This window comes from Octopus bimaculoides, chromosome 29 (genome assembly GCF_046866305.1).
Source record: "Octopus bimaculoides isolate indiv1 chromosome 29, ASM4686630v1, whole genome shotgun sequence".
Classification (NCBI taxonomy): domain Eukaryota; kingdom Metazoa; phylum Mollusca; class Cephalopoda; order Octopoda; family Octopodidae; genus Octopus; species Octopus bimaculoides.
In genome coordinates, this window is record NC_142956.1 from 6,999,880 (window position 1) to 7,021,728 (window position 21,849).

The 21,849-nt window shown below is 34.8% G+C and overlaps 1 protein-coding gene across 20 annotated transcripts in view; it reads right to left on the reverse strand.

Annotated features, from left to right (window-relative positions):
- Positions 1-2,147: 2,147 nt before the first annotated feature.
- The window catches only part of LOC106882312 (uncharacterized), a 206,134-nt gene continuing 186,432 nt past the window's right edge, over positions 2,148-21,849 (reverse strand). For 19 of the 20 annotated variants that reach the window (XM_089345471.1, XM_089345467.1, XM_089345464.1 and 16 more), the window contains 4 exons: positions 18,033-18,147; positions 17,429-17,507; positions 5,988-6,382; positions 2,148-4,893 (listed from right to left, as the gene is read on the reverse strand). In XM_089345471.1, coding sequence (XP_089201597.1) covers positions 4,853-4,893; positions 5,988-6,382; positions 17,429-17,507; positions 18,033-18,147 — 630 coding nt within the window. In that variant the 3' untranslated portion in view covers positions 2,148-4,852. Of the gene's footprint in view, positions 4,894-5,987; positions 6,383-17,428; positions 17,508-18,032; positions 18,148-21,849 lie in introns of those variants that run through there. The other variant, XM_089345477.1, reaches the window with a different exon arrangement.

Consider the following 21,849-nt stretch of genomic DNA (forward strand, 5'->3'; position numbering starts at 1 on the left):
TTATACAGATGCATCTAATTATATAATGTCAAAAATCATTTGTTAAAGAAATATCTTATATAAGAATAAAGGTATCCACACAAGAAAGAAGATATAACTGTGTGTTATAACAACCGCTGTACTTTATTTTATATAACCATATCAATATTTGCATTAGTAATATTGTGGAATGTTCTTTCATAATATTCACTAGCAAACCTACCCATCTACAATGGGAAATGAAAAGAGGATGGAAAATAATAGCAACTTTAAGTATAAATGTTTTTATACTGAAATATGGCATGGGAAATGTAATGAAATATAAATAACGGTTGGTTTTGATTATACTCATGTGCAGCTTTATATAGTACATATTTATGATATTACGTTTACAAAACTTCTTTGTAAAAAATATTTTGTTTTTGATCAACACTAATTTTCAAATTAGCTGAGTCCACTGCTCTGCTCATAGAGACGTACAACTGGCCGTGTGTAAACTTCGAACTGGACAGAAACATACCAACACAGTCTAAAGTCTGGCCATGAGACTTGTTATTTGTGAATGAGAAGGCTAGTTTGATGGGAAACTGCCTGTATCGTGATTGGAAGGGAAACTGGTTGTCGGAGGGCTCCAGTGGTATCCGACATGTGAACAGGTGCTTACCACTGTGAGGGCCAATCGCTATCACTGCCCGGATGACGTGAGAATTGAATTGCGTGAGGGTGTATCATGTTCCGTTGCAATTTCCATTGGCAGGGTCAACATTTCGTTGGAGCATTATAGGACAGTACTACTACAGAGGGACCCTATGCTTTGGTAGTCCCGATGGGTTGAAGTCGTTAAGGAAATCCTGTAGATACTGGTGCTAATTTCTATTAACAATAATGTCCGAACTTAGATATTGTCGACTTTCTCCTGGGAAGTTGTTAATCATGTAGTCATTAAGATTATTGTTTTTATTTATTTATTTTTGTGCTGGGTGCTGTACCAAATTGACATCGCTGTAGAGGAAGTGTGTTGATGGGGTTAAAATAAACGCACCCCCCACACACCCAGTCTTCTTTCTGTCTCTCTCTCTCTCTCTATCTCTCTCTCACATACACATTTTCTGTTTCGCACCCCCCATCAATGTATTGATGGGGTGAAAGAAAACACACAGACGAACACACTTAGTGTGCCTTTCTCTCTGTTTCTGTGTGTCTGTGTTTCCCTTTGTCTCTGTCTTTCTCTCTCTGTCTATGTGTCTCTGTGTGTCTTCACACAAATTGTGTGTCGCTCACCCCACCTACACCCAGAATCGTTGTAGAGATAATAATGAAAGAAAAATTGAAAGTAACGTTTGAACTTTCATAAATGCCATTTAGGTTTTTGTTTCTGCTTTGTTCCTGTGACCGATTTTCGTATAATCTATTTTTATTTATGTATCTTTATTTGTGTATACCGAAATGGCTTCCTTAGTTTCGTACGAATCGAAGCAGTGTAGCTAGTGTTTTCAATAAAAAAAATTTAAATATGCTATAAACCATTCTCGAGATGTCCCTAGTAAGACTGCCAAGTTTCGTGAAAGTTTGGTCAGTCGGTTGGCCGTGAAAAGGTCACGGACAGACGGACGGACAAAAGGCAAACTATAGTAAGATATCCATTCCATCTAGGATATTTTCTGAGTGAAGAAAAGACGATATTAAAATGTTCGTCATTGTATAAATAGATGAGAAATGTATTTTCATGTATCAGTGATAACATTATTGTTATTATACTAGAAATAGATATAAACACAAACTATAAAAGAAAATGTTTCCTCACACCATCATAGATTATACAAATATATGTATCCTGAATGTTATACACAGTTTCATGTATCTATATATATTCTTTTGTGATGTTACTATATGAGTCACATCATAATGGTGATCGTATTTTTGATTAAATCTATATTTTTATATAATTACTAGCAGAAATACCCGGCGTTGCCCGGGTTAAAGAGAATAATGAAATCTAAAAACGCCGTCTAGACTACGCAACCCTCAACTGTTAGTAGCTACGATACCATATTTCTACATTAATAACTCTCCAATCCATGCCAGCATGGAACATAGATATTAAGTGGAATGCTAGAAGAAAGTTTTCAACTCATATATATATAAAGTAAATACACGTAATTCAGAAACACGTTTTGTGTATTTTATTTCGTAACCAAACAAACAGGTACAGATTATAAACAATGAAAGGCCAATTTTGGTGATTCATTTGACAGAGGTAGTAGAGAGACAATGCGATGATAAATCTGAGGTTGGATCTTGAAAGTTTGGATGAATGCTGCCTCAGTTAAATCTCTTGTGGTTCCAAATGATGTCATCTGTAGTACAGCGTCGTATTGTCTAATTTTGTTTTGCAAATGTTAGGAATCTTGGTCAGTTGATGATAACAGTTTCTTCAATAGCTCTGGAGGTTGGGGATTGTGGAATTGTTGGGAATGTTTTTAACTTTCGTGTTATATGTATTGCTTGAATTTCTTTGACATATGAAATATATGTATTTTCACTGGGTTTGTAAAAGAGAGTTGTGTAGCTCTCAAGTTTTAGGGATTCACACAGACACACAGACAGACAGACACACAGACAGACACACAGACAGACAGACACACATTCTCATCTTTATATATAGAGATATATATATACACACACACGCGCACCCAAACACGTATATATATATGTATATCAATATAAATATATGAAAGTCAATGAAGTTTCGTAAAAGAAGGTGATCATGTACATATTTTCTTGCTGTTGTGATTATAACACCTCGTTGTAAACAATGTTCCTCGTTTTCCCTTGTGGAGCATATGCAAATAGGGTTTTTTTTTCTGCCCACTCTTGAGCAGCCAACATACAGTTGTCCATGTGAGAAGCGGGGCTCTTCCAAGAGAAGACCAGCTACAGACAGTGCTCATCTGTTATGTTCGGGTTAAAATGTCATCAACATCAAAAATATATGAATTTTCATGGGAGTTATGGCCATTATGCATAGAATATAATTTCCAAATTGCAGACAAAATTTACAATCGATAAATGTCTTAGAACAACCAGTCTCTCATCTGGGAAGGCCTTGAAATCAATGTTACCAACTGGGGACTATGTGTGTCGCAGTGATAATAAAAAGACCCAAAGGAGGTCTGCAACGAAATAATTTTACTCAACACTTTGCAAGTGAATCAGTGGAGGCAAAGATGCGTCTCATTTACTTGACAATTTATGCACCACATTGCAGAAATCACAATGTAAGTATATCTGAAAGGGTAGTCTTACACTGTTGTACCGTTGAATTACAAATAATGCTCATCTGTTATGTTCGGGTTAAAATTTCCTCAACATCAAAAATATATGAATTTTCATGAGAGTTATGGCCGTTATGCAAAGAATATAATTTCCAAATTTCATAAAGATCTGTTCAGTACTTTTGACGTAATTTTGGATAAGAAAGCAAATGACTAATGTGTGTGTTTGTGTCCATGTGTATGTGTGTGATGGGTGTATATATGTATAGATATCTGTATGCCTGTATATATATGTATATATGTGTACATATTACATGTACATCTATATATATATATATATATATACATCTACACATATGTATACCTATACATGTATGCATATAGATCTATATCTATATATATATATATCTATACATATATATATATATATATACAAATATATCTATCTATACATATATATATCTATACATATATATATATATCTATACATATACGTGTACATCTATATATATACATATACATCTCTCTCTCTCTCTCTCTCTCTCTCTCTTTTTTTTTTTCTCTTTCTTTTTTTCTCTCTCTCTCTCTCTCTTTCTCTCTTTCTCTCTCTCTCTCTGAAAGTATCTGTCATTACAGTATCGAAATGTGATTGTTTCAGTTAGTGGAATAGTTTCATTTTTAAAGTGAAAGTATTTGACATGAGTGTTTTTGTTTCACTCTTGACACGTAATACTTAAATAGTGGAGGAGATATTATGTTGCCGTGGGCTCGAACTCTGCAAGAAGTTAAAAAAAGTTTTTGACTAAAACACAACTGGAACCCTAAGTAAGGCATCTGTAAAATTTGAATGAAATTGGTTGCGTAGTTCTCGAGTTTTAGGGATTCACACACACAGACAGACAAACAGACAGACTGACAGACAGACACACATTCTCATTTTTATATATATAGATACCTTCCACCCTACTTTTGGTGTCATACTCCAGAAACTTCATCTGGAAGGAGAAACATTTTACTGACAATAATATTTTCTGTTTATATAAAATAAACAGAATTATCTTTATTTAAATATTTAGCCCCAGAAAATATAATTTTACTCCAAGATGCAATAGGTATCGTAGATAGGGAAGTAAGTGATAGAAAGTAAAATAAATGATATTATAAACCCGGTAAAATCTGAATAAATTGTTTTCATTAATTATGTGCCTATGTGTGTTTTAATTTAAACAATAGTTATTAATGAAAGAAAATATATTTTGGGCCTTTTTAATAACTGGACCTCTTATGCTAAAACGGATTGTATTTTTGGAAGGAACAGTATGAATTTAAAAAGTTGTTTATATGTAATTATGTTCAGTAGCGAAACCTGCGGGATTTGCGCTAGGTTTTTCTACTTTATATAATTTTGTCATTTCTTTCAGTTGATCCATTCATGATTTGATGGTTAAGGGGAATGTTAATTCTCGAATCTTTATATAACCTTAATATTTAAATTCATATAATCCAAAACAGGTGATAATATTTTGTGGATTATCTTCGTTATTATTTTCATCAATGTTTTGCTGTCAATTCACAGATGTTTATTTTAACATTTTTATTTATGTGTTCGTTTCTGCTGTTCCATTACCAGAACCTGAACCTGGAAACAAAATGAGAATACTTATATAAAATATTAATTTTATGTGTAACCCCAGTTGTCATCTACGTTAAGATATTATTACATGGATGAATCGTGGATGACCAACGCAATTTCTATTGAATACATTAGTTACAGAAACTAGTGGCGAGAATTTAATTATCAGTACGATGTTGCAAAATATAGGCAATACGGGTTCAGGAATATCTTCCAGAACAACTGGGCAACTTGACAGGTCAAATATGGGAGACATACCTATCCGACCTAACTTTAGCAATATGTATATTTTACGAAGATCTATTTATAGGTGTGCTTAGATTACATATAGACCTATCTTTAGCAATGTGTATATTTTACAGAGATCTATCCGTAACAGCATGTACATTTCACAACCCCCTCTCTCTCTCTCTCTCTCTCTCTCTCTCTCTCTCTCTCTCTCTCTCTCTCTCTCTCTCTCTCTCTCTCTTTCTCTCTCCCTCTCACTCTGATCGGTCACGACGAAGAGAGTTCCAGTTGATTCGATCAACGGAAGAGACTGCTCGTGAAACTAACGCACACCACATGGGTGAGCACTGCACAGGCACACGTAACCTGAACGTAGTTACCAGGGCGATCCAGCATGACACAGAATGTAGCAAGGCTGGCCCCTTTGAAATACAGGTACAACTGACTTTGCCAGCTAACTGGACTGGGGCAGTATGAAATAGAGTGTCTTGCTCAAGATCAAAACGTACTGCTAGGAACCGAACTCAAGACCTTACGATCGTAGCCCAATGCCCTATTCACCAAGCCAGACGCCTCCTTCTGTCTCTTTAGGCATGTATATATAAATAGATATATGTACCGATATACCTATATGTTTGTGTATTCATATATACATGCATAAATGCATGCATAAATACATACATACGTACAGATGACGATGATGATGATGATTATAATGGAGTTGCTCTTTATTATGATGTTTATCTTGTCCTAAAAGCGACGTGTTGACAACGGTTGTCTGGGTAGAAGTGGTGTTTGTGATTAGCCCCATTATGACATATTGACCCTGGTTGTGGTGGTGACAGGAATAAGAAAGATCAAATTGCACTTACTTTTATTGGTTTTTACAACTTTACTACTGCCTTTCTCTTTCTTTTGTTTACAAAAACACTTGCAAATGACGTCTCTGGTGTCTTTCTTGTATATACAGTAGAATATAAAGATAAACGTTCCTTGAAAGGTATTGAAGATGACAAAAAGAATTTCAAACACTCCTGCTGCTTCCCCAACAGCGAAGAATGCAAAGACCCAGGATAACCCGAACAGGAAAATCAAACCAACAACACCAAACAAACGTAGTTTTCTGGTTTTGCATTGAAGCAGCTTCTTACTTTGTATTACGATAATGCGCCAGATAATGATAAGAAACATGGTGAAGTTGAAGACGACAATAGTCACAACGGGAGCCAGGAAAGCAGCATAGAAAGGTATCCCGGATAACCAACAACTGCAAGTAAATACAAAAATCAATTGAGGAAGGAAGTTTATCAAATGTTCAGTCAAGAAATTAATGAGTCACTGAAAGATTAAAGAGAAGTGATTTTGATCAAAAACGAAACAAAAAGAAAGCTCAAACTTTCAGTGTGTCATATACTTATGTACATTCACTAAGGTTTTCGAATACTTTAAAACATCACTTACCATCTTTCATTATATATATACATATCCTGAAGGACAGTAATGGTGATATATATATATATATATATATATATATATATATATATATATATAGAGAGAGAGAGAGAGAGAGAGAGAGAGAGAGAGAGATTTAATCAAAAGATTAAATGTGGTACTTAAAATGTTTGAGGCACCAGAATTTGGTAGGGTAAAAACCAAAAACAAAATCAAGGGATTTGGTGAATATAATTTGAAGAAAAGCAACAGAAATTCAATAGGTTATAGCAGTACGTACGTTTCGTACAAACCTCATTTATTTATGTACTGAGATCATCACATAAGATGTGCAATGAAAATATACTCTTCAGCTGCATAATGGAAGGTCAATTTTAGAAAGTCATTTTGTAGATGTATGCAAAAACAAGAGTAGGAGAAGAAGAAAATACCATCTTGACTGGGCTGTTAATCAATAGTCTAGTGAATCAAACATGAATTTAATTTCTATATATTCTAATTGGAGGGGTAAGATAGCAGTAATTTCAATTTAGAGGAAGGTAGATTAAGTAGTAATGGACAGCAGGTTAGGGGTAAATCAACCAAGAGGAAAAAAAGAGAAGAAAAAAGGAAAAAAAAATATATAGAAATGAAAATGGAAGGATAATACCCAAAGGAGTGACTAGAGGAAATTTAAGGTAAGGAAATTTAGGTCAAGATATTGGAGAATTATTAAGAATATATCTATTCGTCAGTATATTTAGAATAATACAACAAAACACTAAAGTACTAAATTTAAAACCATAGAGAACATTAATAGTTAAATTAGAACAAGACAAACATTTATAGTTAAAATAAGATATACATTAAAGTGGGGTAGTAGAAGAGAGATATTATTTATAAGTAAAACCATAATATCAATGGCCAAAAAAAAAACAGAGAGAAGGGGTGGAGAAGAAAGAGAAGGAAAAAGGGGGAGGAATAAAGGTAGAAAATCAGGACTAAACTAAGAGAATTAAAGTTAAGGTTTCAGAATTGATAATATGGTAGAAAAGACTTACAATTAGCTAGAGAAATGTAGGAATATTATCAGTGGGTTGGGAAAGGTTAAAATGTATTCCAAATTTATACTTTAAAGCTATAACTCAAATAAAGTAGTTAATAGTCAGGGAAACGAAAGCAATTAAAATATTATATTATAAGCAAGATTTACACATAGAACAATGTACACATAGAACCCTAAGGTCAGATCTATTGTTAATTAGATTAGGATTATCCTTAAGTTTAAAAATTTCATAAATTTCCATAAAGCACAGTCCACAACCGTATCTAGTAGATGGTATTTTCTTCTTCTCCTACTCTTGTTTTTGCACACATCTACAAACTGACTTTCTAAAATTGACCTTCCATTATGCAGCTGAGGAGTACATTTTCATTGCACATCTTATGTGGTGTTCTCGCTACATAAATAAATGAAGTTTGTACGAAACGTACGTACTGCTATAACCTATTGAACTTTTGTTGCTTTTCTTCAAATATATATATATATATATATATATATATATATATATATATATATATATATATATATATATATATATATATATATGCAAATGTGTTGTTGAAAATGCATCTAAATTTGAAAAACTCGTAATTGTTTGTAAAATATTTAAATTACATATATACCAAACTAGTTTCAACAACATTTTTTGTTTATCAAAGGTAGAAGTTTTAAATTATGTATTAGAAAAACATCTTCAAAAGTTTCAATGTTAACAAATTTAAATATTTCAAAATTAAAATGTTCAAAACAAATAAATTTAGCATTATGACTTAGGAAGAAGGTACAAGTTTAAATGTTCATAGCATTCAATAATATTAAAACTGTACAACAATTTGTATGAATGTACAAAGCTCATTAATGTTAGTGGTCATCGAGTACTTCAGTGATGCGAAGTTTTGGATATCATTTTGCATACCATTTAAGTTCGACCTCTGTGGCGTTGGGGGAGAACTTCAATCCTTTTGCAAGCATTTTGATTTGCTGGTCCGAAAGGGCTTTATGTGAGAGCTTTATCACCTTCGGAATCCCTCATTTGGTTGGTGCTATCGAGTGTCCCGCTCTTGGCTCAGTTTGTATAAAAAATGGTTTCTTGGGTTTTGGTATAAGGAATTAATGTTCCTGTTAATAGTCCTTCCACTGATCCTTGGTCTATTGTGGGTTCTTCGTTGTGGTCGACTCTGTGTGGGGTTGTCGTAATGGTTATATTCTGCTTGGACGTGGTGGTTATTGTGGAAGAAATGACTCGAGCGGGAGATGTTCCTACTTCTTTGATCCTGTTCGAAGTCTTCTTTATGTGAGATGTGTCTCGGACGTGGGGAGTTCTTATTTTTCTTATATTTCTGTCCTAAAACGTTATTCACGAAGACGTTATGTCTGGGAGGTGGAGGATTCAAGGCGTGAGATGGGTTTCTGTATGTTTAAGGGAAGGTGCTTTGTCGTATTGTGAACGGTTCAATGGAATTTCCCATTTAGTGTCTTTGATGAGTATTTGGAGCCCTGGAGAGAGGGCATTGGTTATTCGTGGCTTGGATGATCGTTCTGATATTGTTGCAGTAGTGACCTTCTTCCGGTTGTATGGGTTCATAGCTTTTAGTCTTTTTCAAGGCGTTATCAGACAAAACTGCCTCCTTATATATATATATATATATATTTATGGTAACGTTGTGAAGATGCAAAATACAGATCCTATTATATTATGCCGGCCACCGTCTAATGATACTAACTAGTGGCATAGCTATTCGGGGTTGCATCAAGTTATACCGATATAGGTATATGTAAGATAAATATAATAAGAATAATGACAATAATCCTAGGATGGAATTTATAAATATTTAATGCCTGGCTACGCTTGAAATTCATAGTAGTATAGGGAAAAGACCTCCCTCAGCTATTTATGTCATATCGCCTGAAGAACTGAATCAATGGTGATTATAAACCGGATGCCCACGGGTACTACAGACTACACTATAATCATCCCAGAAATACGGATCGTATTAAATATTTACAAATTCCATCCTAGGATTATAATCTATATAATAATAATAATAATAATAATAATAATTATTATTATTATTATTATTATTATTATTATTATTATTATCGTTATGGCCTTTGCACAGCTTCTAACGCTGGAGATGTACTATGGTATCAGCTGTTCACTACCAGTAAACTAAGGTAACACCCCTTATTTTTCGAGCATCTTCCGGAGTATTCGAGCGCTTCCAAGCAGTGATGTTTTCTCCACCGTTATTGCAGCCCATGTTTATTCCATGTACTTCTCAAGATTTTTACGCACTGTTCCCAGGGCTCCGAATGTTAATGGCATTACTACCACCTTTTTCATCGACCACAACCAGAACTGTTTAACTTCGCAAGCCAAACTGTTATATCTATCGGCTTTTCTTTCTTTCTTATCGCATACGTTGTCAGCTGGGCATGCTATATCTATGATCCAGCATAGTTTGTTTTCTTTCTCAATTCGGATTATGTCTGGCTTCCTATTCTCTATCTCATGGTCGCACTGAATCATGAAATACCACAGGATCTTTGCATTATCCGTTTCGATGATGACTTCAGGTTTATGTTCGTACCAATATTGCTCTGTCAAGTCCATATTTGTTGCAAAGTGTCCAATGGACAAGCCTTGCTATACTGTCGTGGCGTCTCCTATATTCTTTCTAGGCTACTGGCGTACATTGGCTGGTAATATGCCATACAGTTTCACCATTTTGTGCACAGATTCTGCACTTATCACTTTCTGATGTGTTGTCTATTGTGTATTTTATGTAGATTGTCCTTAGGGCTTGCACTTGGGCGTTACAGATCAGAACCTCCGCTTCCGGTTTTAAATCCCTAAAAGTCATCCACAGCCATGTTTTTTCTCTGTCTGTCTTATCTTCAACATCCCTATGAAATTGACCATGCCTCCTTTTCTTTACCCACCTATTTTCAGTTTCCTTTGTTTTCATTTGTTTGTACAGTGCATTATATTTGCATTCATTCACCCTACACAAGCCGGACATTCCTCCTTCTAATAATAACGATTCTTTGACATTTTTTACATATCATGCTATGTTGTTTTCTTCTGCATTAATGTGGTGTTCGCACACAAAAAGTCCTATCCCCCTTTTCTCGTGGTACATACAGTCTGTCTGTATCACTTTTTGGGTGGAATGTCCCATATCTAGTTAGCAACTTCCTTGTCTTTCTGTCTAAACTGTTTAGTTCGTCTACTGTCCATGAAATAACACCTGCTCCATATCTAAGGAGTGAAACCGCCTAGGTGTTGATAGCTTCGATCTTATTCCGACCGTTTAATTTCGATATAGGAATCATTCTCAATCTGCGCAAATACTCCACCTTAAATTTTTTTTTGTCAGTTCTTTCGCCATCAATTTATCCATTTCCAAAATCCTCAAGTACGTATTGCCCGTCTCTTCTATCTGCTTCATAACCTCCCCACCAGTATCGTTAGCCCGTCCATACATTTGATTTTGCTCTCTTCAAGAGTAAGACACCACACTTTCTCCGTCCGAACTCATTTTCTGATATCAGCACTGAAATATACACCGTATCAACGAGGGAACTAACTTCACCATAAAGTTTGAGATCATCCATGAATAAGAAATGGCTGACTCTTTGTTGGGGGCCTTTGATTACATACCCAGCTTTTGCTTTATTCAGAATCAGTATTAGTGGTATTAAGCACAGTACAAAGACCAGTGGGGACAGGCAGTCCCCATTGAAGACTGATTTCTACTGTCCCTAAACTTCTTCCGTATGCCGTCAGTTCCGTCCTCTATTTCGCCATACTCTTTCCAAGCAATCGCTCAACATTCAATGCAATACCAAATAGGTTCATACATTCCATAATCCAAGAATGTGGGGTCATATCGTACGCCTTACGATAGTCGATCCATGATATGGCTAAGTTAGTTTTTCCTCTTCTTGCAGTCTCTAAGTACAATTTTGTGTATAAGGAGTTGATCCTTGGTACTTCAGCACTTACACTTGTAACCCTTCTGTTCATGTGACAGGACTCCGTTTATCCAGATGATTGTACATTGATTCTGCGAGTATTCCAGTCAATAATTTCCACGTAAATGGCAAACAGGATATCGGCCTTTAATTGTTTACCGTATTGCCTTTTTCGATGGTTTTTCAAGCACAGCACTGTCCTATCCAATGTCAACCATTTTGGTGTTACTTGGTCGGCATTTAAGAAGGTGTTGAGTTGCGCAGCTATTCGTGCATGTTATTCACTAAATCGTTTGATCCAGTAGCCTTGAACTCCATTATTCTTATTCTTATTCTTATTCTTATTCTTATTCTTGTCATTATTATTACAATTATCATCATCATCATCATCATCATCATCATCATCATCATCATCATCATCATCATCATCATTATTATTATTATTATTATTATTATTATTATTGCTCCTGTTGTTGTTGTTGCCTTTTCACAGCTTCTAACACTGGAAATGTTCTACAGTGTCAGCTGTTTACTACCAGTAAACTAAGGTGACACATCTTATTTTTCGAGCACCTTCCGGAGTATTCGAGCGGTTCCAAGCAGTGATGTTTTCTGCAAGTTCTCCAGTTATTCCAGGCCCTATTTGTTCCGCGTACTTCTCGAGGTTTTTACTCACTGTTCCCATGTCTCCGACAATTGTTGGTACTGCTACTACCTTTTTTTCATCGACCACAACTGCTTAACTTACAAAGCTAACCTGTCATATCTCTCGATCTTTCTTTCTTCCTTATCGCATACATTGTTGTCAACTGGGTATGCTATATCTATGATTCAGCTTAGTTTGTTTTCGTTCTCCATTAAGACTATGTTCTGCTTCCTATTCTCAATCTCATGGTCGCACTGAATCATAAAATCCCATAGGATCTTTGCATTTCTATTTTCGACAATGGCTTCAGGTTTGTGGTCGTACCGATTTTTCGCTCTGTCAAGTCCATACTTGTTGCAAAGTATCCAATGGACAAGCCTTTCTATATTGTCGTGCCGTCTCTTATATTCCTTCTAGACTAGCGGCGTATATATTGGCTGGTAATATGCCATGGGGTTTCACCGTTTTCTCCACAGATTCTGCACTTATCGCATTCTGATGGATTGTTTCTGTATTCTATGTAGTTTGCTCTTGGGCAGCACATATCAAAGCCACCGCTTCCCGTTTTAAATCACTTTTAGTCATCCACAGCCATCTTTTTTCTCTGTCGTATCTTCAACATCCCTATGAAACTGACCATGCATTCTTTTCTTGACCCACCTATTTTCAGTTTCGTTCGTTTTCAATTAATTGTATAGTGCTTTATCGTTGCAATGTTTCATCATCCTACACAAGCCTGACCTTCTTACTTCTAATAACAGCGGATCTGTGGCATGCATTTTTTACATACCATGCTATGTTGTTTTCTTCTGCTCTAACGTTGTGTTCGCATCCAATATGTCTTCTTCCCCATCTTTTTCTTGGTACATTCATATCCTCCCCCGAAGGTATCGTTAGCACATCCATACATTTGATTTTGACTCTTTTCAATACTAACACGCCACACTTTCTCAGTCAGAACTCCATTCTGATATCAGCACTGAAGGTATACACTGTATCAACGTGGGGACTGACTTAGGCTTCATCTTTTCCATAAAGTTTGAGGTCATCCATGAATAACAAATGGTTGACTTTTTGTTGGCAGCTTTTGAATCCGTACCCAGCTTTCGCTTTCCTCAGAATCAGTGTCAGTCGTTTCAAGCACAGTACAAAGATCGGTGGGGACAGACAGTCCTCTTGGAAGATACCTTTCCTAATTTCTACTGTCCCTAAACTTCTGCATGCCGCCAGATCCTTCCTCCAATTCGCCATACTTTTTCCAAGCCATCGCTCAATTCGATGCAATACCAAATAGGTTCATACACTCCATAATCCAAGAATGTAGGATCATATCGTACACCTTATGATAATCATTACAGGACAGGGCTAAGTTACTTTTCCTCCTCTTGCAGTCTTTAAGTATAGTCTTGTCTATCAGGAGTTGATACTTGATACCTCTGCACTTACGCTTACAACCTCTCTATTCATTTGGCAGGACTCCATGTTTTTCAAGATTTTCGTACGTTGACTCTGCGAGTATTCCGGTCAATAATTTCTACATAAGCGGCAAACAAGATATCAGTCTACCGTTTGCCTTTTTCGATCTTTTTCAAGCACAGCACTGTCCAACACAATGTCAACCATTCTGGTGTTGCTTGGTCGGCATTTAAGAAGGTGTTTAGCTGCGCAGCTATTCATGCATGACATTCACCAAATCTTTTGATCCAGTAGCCTTGAACTCCATCTGGTCCCGGGGCCTTCTAGTTGTTCATTTTGTTTTGCTGATTTCCTTCACTTCCCTAACTGAAATGACTAGTGCTGCCTGTTTTGGACAGACTACTGTTTGTTTCAGTTCTTGCAACCATTCAGCATCCTTCTTGTGCTCCTTGCCTTTGCTCCAGATGTCACTCCAAAACCTTTGACTTTCAATGTTATCTGGTATCAACTTTTCATTTGTACATCCTTCATCTATTTCTTTATAGAATCTCTTCTGATCTAATCTGAATAACCATTTCTAGTAGTAACCCACCCTTCATTCTTTGGTCGTATCTTACCATATTTCCTTTCTTTGCAACGAGGCACTGTTTCAGTTCCTCCACTACTATTTTCAGGCCCTTTCTTTCAATATTATACTTCCTTTTCAGCGCTCTGTATTTTTGTTCACTTTTAAGCTCCCCTTTTGCTTTTGGTCTAACACAGAAATTTCCTTCGAGAGCATGTCTAACCCTCCCTGGATTTTTCTTTTCCACCATGGATCTTTTCTTTTGTCAATCCCATTATGTTTATTTTTCTTGACATCGACACCCACATTTTCTGCTACAACAATACCTGCTGCCTTAATCAAATTATTTGTTTCTGTGATGTTTGTTCTGATGTACTTCAGAATTTCATTCACACTTTCCGTTTCTTGGTTCAATTTCCATTGATCAACCTTTTTAAGGTTACAAATAATGTCGCTATCGTTCTCTTGTAGTGTCACCTTTATTCTGTTGTAGATTGCCTTTTGCTCATCTGTTATGTCGCTATTAGTCTTAACGTCTTGCCTTAGATGATCTATATATCTCTCATCAAGTAATCTACCACTGGTAATCAAAGGTCTACGGAAGGAGGATCAGAGAAATTGTAAACCTAATTCCCTTTATTTACTATTTTCATTTCTCCCTTGTTTTTCGCCTCTTAACTCAGTATGACTTGTCCATCACCACTAACATTAATGAGCTTTGTACATTCATACAAATTGTTGTACAGTTTTAATATTATTGAATGCTATGAACATTTAAATTTGTACCTTCCTCCTAATTCATAATGCTAAATTTATTTGTTTTGAACATTTTCATTTGTTAACATTGAAATATTTCAATTTGTTAACATTGAAACTATTGATGATCTTTTTGTAATTCATAATTTTAAATTTTTACCTTTGATAAACAAGATTACTCTTACTAGTAAGAACTGTATTTTCATTCTTTTCTAAGCTGCTATTGTCCATCGCCCGTCATCTGATCGCTTCGAGGTCTACTTCTGTGAACGAACATTTTTTTCTTATTGCTCTAGCTTGATCACATAGTTTCTGTTCCGTGGGTTGAAACAATCCCTTTTCTCTGCCATGATCATACATACGTTTTCGGTAACCCCTAATTTGTGCACCATTTTCATCTACCGGGTTGCTCAGGTAGTAACACTCGATGACCACAGCATTAATTTATTATTATTATTATTATTATTATTATTATTGTTACTGCTACTTTATACATGTATATATGCATATGTATGCATGTATATATATATATATATATATATATATATATATGTGTGTGTGTGTGTGTGTGTGTGTGTGTGTGTGTGTGTCTCTGTGTGTGTGTGTGTGTGTGTGTGTGTGTGTGTGTGTGTGTGTGTGTGTACATATATATATTATTAGGTTGGTGCATAATTATTGCGGCTTTTTCCAACAAATTTTATTCAACAAAAACAATAAAAATGTTTCGCAAAAAAACATCTATAAATGACGGTCGACCATCTGCCAAGGGAATAAGGAAGCAGTAATTGAAGTTGATGGTGGATGTTCTCCAGAATAATCCCTTTGAAATGTTTTTGTTACATGTTATTGTTTTTTTAAATAAAATTTGTTGAAAAAAGCCGCAATAATTATGCACTAACACTATACATATATATATATATATATATATATATATATATATATATATATATATATATATATATATATATATATATATGTATATATGAGTGTGTGTGTGGGGCGTATTTATCTATGTGCATGTATGTGTGTCTGTCTATGTAGGAGGTGTGTATGAAAAGTTTCGAGCCTAACCTAGAAACTGGGCTGCTAAATATCTGAAACAATTTTTCTCTGTTAAGTGCAGTCCTTTCGGCGTATTCTTGCTCAATTTCATGATTCTGATTTTATTTGCAGATGTCTGAATAAACAAGTGTCGAGATTACAAGGAAAATGGAGAAAACCGAGTATTGTGCTGTCATAAAATTCCTCCTTTTGAAAGATGTGACTCCATCAGAAATCCATGAAGATATGGTGAGGACCTCAACAGACAATACTCCTTCATATGCAACAGTCAAACACTGGGTAAATGAACTCAAGCGTGGTAGGGAGAGTGTGGAAGATGATCTCAGATCAGGGAGACCTCCAACTGCAACCGCCAAGAACAACCTTGACCTTTCTCTTAGTATGAAAATACGAGATCGCCAATTATCATGTCGTCAGATAGCGGAGAGGCTGGACGTCTCAATTGAAAGAGCAGACAACATTGTGACAAGAGAAATTGGATTTTCAATGGTTTCCGCAAGGTGGGTCCCTCCCCTTTTAACTCCTGAACAGAAGCAGACCAGTTGCACTTTGTCCAAGAGCGATCTGGAACTATTTGAAGCCGATGAAGAGAATTTTCTTGCTCGTTTTATTATTATGGACGAAAGTTGGGTTCATCACTACCAGCCTGAAACCAAAGAACAATCAAAGCAGTGGAAGCACACATCTTCTAGCACAAAGAAGGCCAGGGTAATTCCTTAGCTTGCAAGGTCATAGAGTGCATTGTTTTTGGTGGTGGTGGTGGGGTGGAGGGTTCTTGAAGATGTCTTGCTGATCGATTACATTGAGAAGGGGCAGCCTACGAAATCGCCTCCGAGAAGCAAAGAAAAAAGGCCGGGAATCCTCATCAGAGAAGTCCATTTTCATCACGACAATATTCCTGCCCACACCTCAGTGGTTGCCATGGTAACAATTCGTGATTGTAGATACGAACTTGTTCCCCATCCACCTTAATCGCCAGACGTAGCCTCTGACTTTTATCGACTTCCAAAAATGAAAAAAGCTCTGGCTGGTCACCATTTTGCCAGTGACAATGACGTCATAGACACTGTAAAAAGTTTCCTGGAGTCTCAAACAAAAGAGATCTTCTACGCCGGAATAATGGCGCTTCAGCACTGCTGGAGAAAGTTTTCAGCAATAGAGGGGGTGAAAAATAAATCATAAGTTTTGTACCATATTTTGCTTTTTTGAGGCTAAAGGCTTTTCATACAACCCTCGTATTTTAGTATATGTTGCCCCAATCATCAATGAAAATCTTGCTTTAGCTTGATGGTAGTTTGTCCACCAGTCTTCGTTATTCAAATCATAAAGAAATTTCACAAAATATTAGTTGTGGAGAGCAGAGAAAATTCGGTAAAAAAAGCATACAAATACTTACACTTGTGCACGTTCAATTCTGATGTAATTGTTTGTGTAGTTAATTGCCAGAGTAATTATGACAACGACAGCTGGAAGACCTGACAAGGACATTTATAGAAAGGAAGAAACATATGTAGATATTAGTCAATATTTAAAATCATAAATATGTGACATTCAGATCGATTTAGTTGACGATGTTTTATTCGAGACAAAATATCTCGTTCAAAAGAAATCACTATCTATTTTGATGTATACATATGTCACTTTTTACCATTCCGTCTTTCACTTCTAGAAATCAGTACGACTAGTATATATCGTGCATTCTATAAACGATATGTTTCACAGGTGAACAAAAATTAAAAATTACTGCAAGTTCTGCACAATCGTATAAAGACAACAACAACTCACTCTCACGCACCACTTCACAAATTACTTGCCGCATCGGGTGAAAGTACAAAATGAATAACTCTTAGCTTTTTTCTAGCGATAAGATTAGACTGAAACTATATGCTTGAAAATGAAAGTAATCTTATGTTGCCCTGTGGCGAACCTGAGAATCTGTTTCTTTATAATTTATGTTTATTCTGTACATATAAATATTACATCTCGTTTCAGCTACTTACCCCAGGCCAAAATTGAACTCTTCAAGATAAAATGTGACTGATATGTTTTAAATACAATAACAGCCATCCACATGAGAGATGTCAGAAGGAAGTAGTGTAATAGAGCAGCCACTGCCTACAATAACAATAACAGCAACAATAACAATAATGATTTCCAACATCCACATACATAAACTCAAATATATATTGTTTTGCAGTGATGGGGCATAGTTAGTAGACGTTAGTTCTCGATTGCTATATCATACTACTGAACGCAGAAGGATGAACATAATGAGGAGTCTTACAATACAGTAATGAATTTCGTCTGATGCATTTGCTAATCCACTACCTTATGAATGTGCAATAATAATAATAATAATAATAATAATAATAATAATAATAATAATAATAATAATAATAATAATAACAATAATGATAAGAATAATAATAATGATAACAATAATAATGACAATGATGATTAAGATGATGGTGATAATAATAATAATAATAATAATAATAATAATAATAATAATAATAATAATAATAATAATAAGAATAATAAGAATAATGATAACAATAATAATAATGATAACAATAATAATGACAATGATGATTAAGATGATGGTGATAATAATAATAATAATAATAATAATAATAATAATAATAATAATAATAATAATAATAATAAGATAGAGAAATTAAGGCAAATAGACCAGATATAGTTGTCAAAGATCATGAAGGAAAAAAAATGCCTTCTAATTTATGTTTCAATACCAGCAGATGACAACGTTTCTCTAAAAGAAATGGAAAAACTTTCAAAATACAAAGACCTGGAAATAGAGATAACTCGAATGTGGAATCTAAAAACAGAAAAAATTCCTATCATAGTAGGTGCCTTAGGTATAATAAAAAAAATATTCAGACAAATACATAACAAAAACACCAGGACTTACAAATATATATAACATACAGAAAATTGCACTACTGGGTACTGCACACATTCTACGCAAAACACTTTCAATACAGTAAACATAAGAGCACCACAGCAAACCACAGCACATACCCAAGGCGCACAGAGCTGCGCTCGGGAGTGAAGTGAAAGCACGTTATAAAAATAAAACTACTGAATAATAATAATAATAATAATAACAATAATGATAACAATAATAATAATGATAACAATAATAATGACAATGATGATTAAGATGATGGTGATGATAATAATAATAATAATAATAATAATAATAATAATAATAATAATAATAATAATAATAATAATGATAACAATAATGATAACAATAATAATAATGATAACAATAATAATGACAAGGATGATTAAGATGATGGTGATAATAATAATAATAATAATAATAATAATAATAATAATAATAATAATAATAATAATAATAATAATAATAATAATAATAATAATGATAACAATAATGATAACAATAATAATAATAATGATAACAATAATAATGACAATGATGATGATAATAATAATGATAACAATAATAATGACAAGGATGATTAAGATGATGGTGATAATAATAATAATAATAATAATAATAATAATAATAATAATAATAATAATAATAATAATAATAATAATAATAATAATAATGATAACAATAATAATGCCAATACACACAGATAGAGAAATTGGATATGCCAATACACACAGATAGAGAAATTGGATATGCCAATACACACAGATAGAGAAATTGGATATGCCAATACACACAGATAGAGAAATAGGATATGCCAATACACACAGATAGAGAAATTGGATATGCCAATACACACAGATAGAGAAATTGGATATGCCAATACACACAGATAGAGAAATTAAGGGGATATGCCAATACACACAGATAGAGAAATTAACGGATATGCCAATACACACAGATAGAGAAATTAAGGGGTATAAACACACGCCAGAAAAGGTCACAGAAAACGAGAAAGCAACCATACTCTGGGATATGCCAATACACACAGATAGAGAAATTAAGGCAAATAGACCAGATATAGTTGTCAAAGATCATGAAAGAAAAAAATGCTTTCTAATTGATGTATCAATACCAGCAGATGACAACGTTTCTCGAAAAGAAATGGAAAAACTTTCAAAATACAAAGACCTGGAAATAGAGATAACTCGAATGTGGAGTCTAAAAACAGAAACAATTCCTATCATAGTAGGTGCCTTAGGTATAATTAAAAAATACTCAGACAAATACATAACAAAAATACCAGGACTTACAAATATATGTAACATACAGAAAATTGCACTACTGGGTACTGCACACATTCTACGCAAAACACTTTCAATACAGTAAACATAAAAGCACCACAGCAAACCACAGCACATACCCAAGGCGCACAGAGCTGCGCTCGGTAGTGAAGTGAAAGCACGTTATAAAAATAAAACTACTGAACAATAATAATAATAATAATAATAATAAGATCCTGAAAATTTTGGGGAAGGGGACTAGTCGATTACATCGATTTTACTGTTTCACTGGTACTTAATTTATGGACCCCGAAAGGATGAAAGGCAGAGTCGACCTCGGTGGAATTTAAACTTAGAAAGTAAAAGCGGACCAAAAACCGCTAAACATTTCGTCACTAGTACTACCGATTTTGCCACCTTACCATTTTAACAACAACAACAACAATAATAATAATAATAATAATAATAATAATAATAATAATACTGCCAGCAATGCATAAAAAGCTGGCAGAAAACTTTAACAACATAATAGCAGATCCAGAAACAATGCCTGAATGGCTCACAAAAGGGAAAACCATCTTAATCCCCAAATCCACGGAAACGGAGAAACCACAAAACTATAGACCTATAACCTGTCTCCCTACGATCTACAAAACCTTTACTGCAATAATATCGCAGAGAGTGAGTAAACACCTGGAAAATAACAACCTGTTTCCAGAAGAGCAGAAGGGATGCTGCAAGGGCTCATACGGCTGTAAAGATCAATTATTGATCAATAAAGCCATAACTGAAGACAGCCGCAGAAAGAAGAAAGGCCTCAGTATGGCCTGGGTGGACTACCAAAAGGCTTTCGACAGTGTTCCCCACACGTGGATTCTGGAAACACTAGCCATAAACAAGGTGGCACCAATTATCATAAAATACATAGAGCACTCAATGAACAAATGGCAGACAGTGCTACAGCTCCAAACAAAAGAGGGACTTGTGAAAACGAAAGCCATCCCCATTAGAAGAGGAATATTCCAGGGAGACACGCTCTCTCCACTCCTGTTCTGCCTGGCACTCACACCTCTAACAGAATTGCTAAATAGAACTGGATGCGGTTACAAATGCTATGGAAAAACAGTCAGCCACCTTCTATATATGGATGACCTAAAATTATATGCAAAAAACGACAAAGAGCTAGAAACACTACTACAGACAGTACACGGCTTTACCAAGGAAATAGAAATGAAATTCGGATTAGAAAAATGTGCCAAAGCAACCCTGAAAAGAGGAAAATTAGTTAAAAGTAGCAATATAACACTAGATAAAGCCAATGAAATAAGAGAACTAGACGAAAGCCAACCATATAAGTATTTAGGAGTCAATGAACTAGATAGGATACAACATACACAAATGAAAGAAAAAATAAAGAAAGAGTACTATAGACGAGTTAGATCAATACTAAAAACAGAGCTCAATGCTAAAAACAAGATAATGGGTATCAACACTTTAGCTGTCCCAGTTATAAGCTACAGCTACAACATCCTTAACTGGACACTAAACGAACTATATAAAATAGACAGGAAAACAAGAAAAATAATGACAGGATATAGGATGCACCAC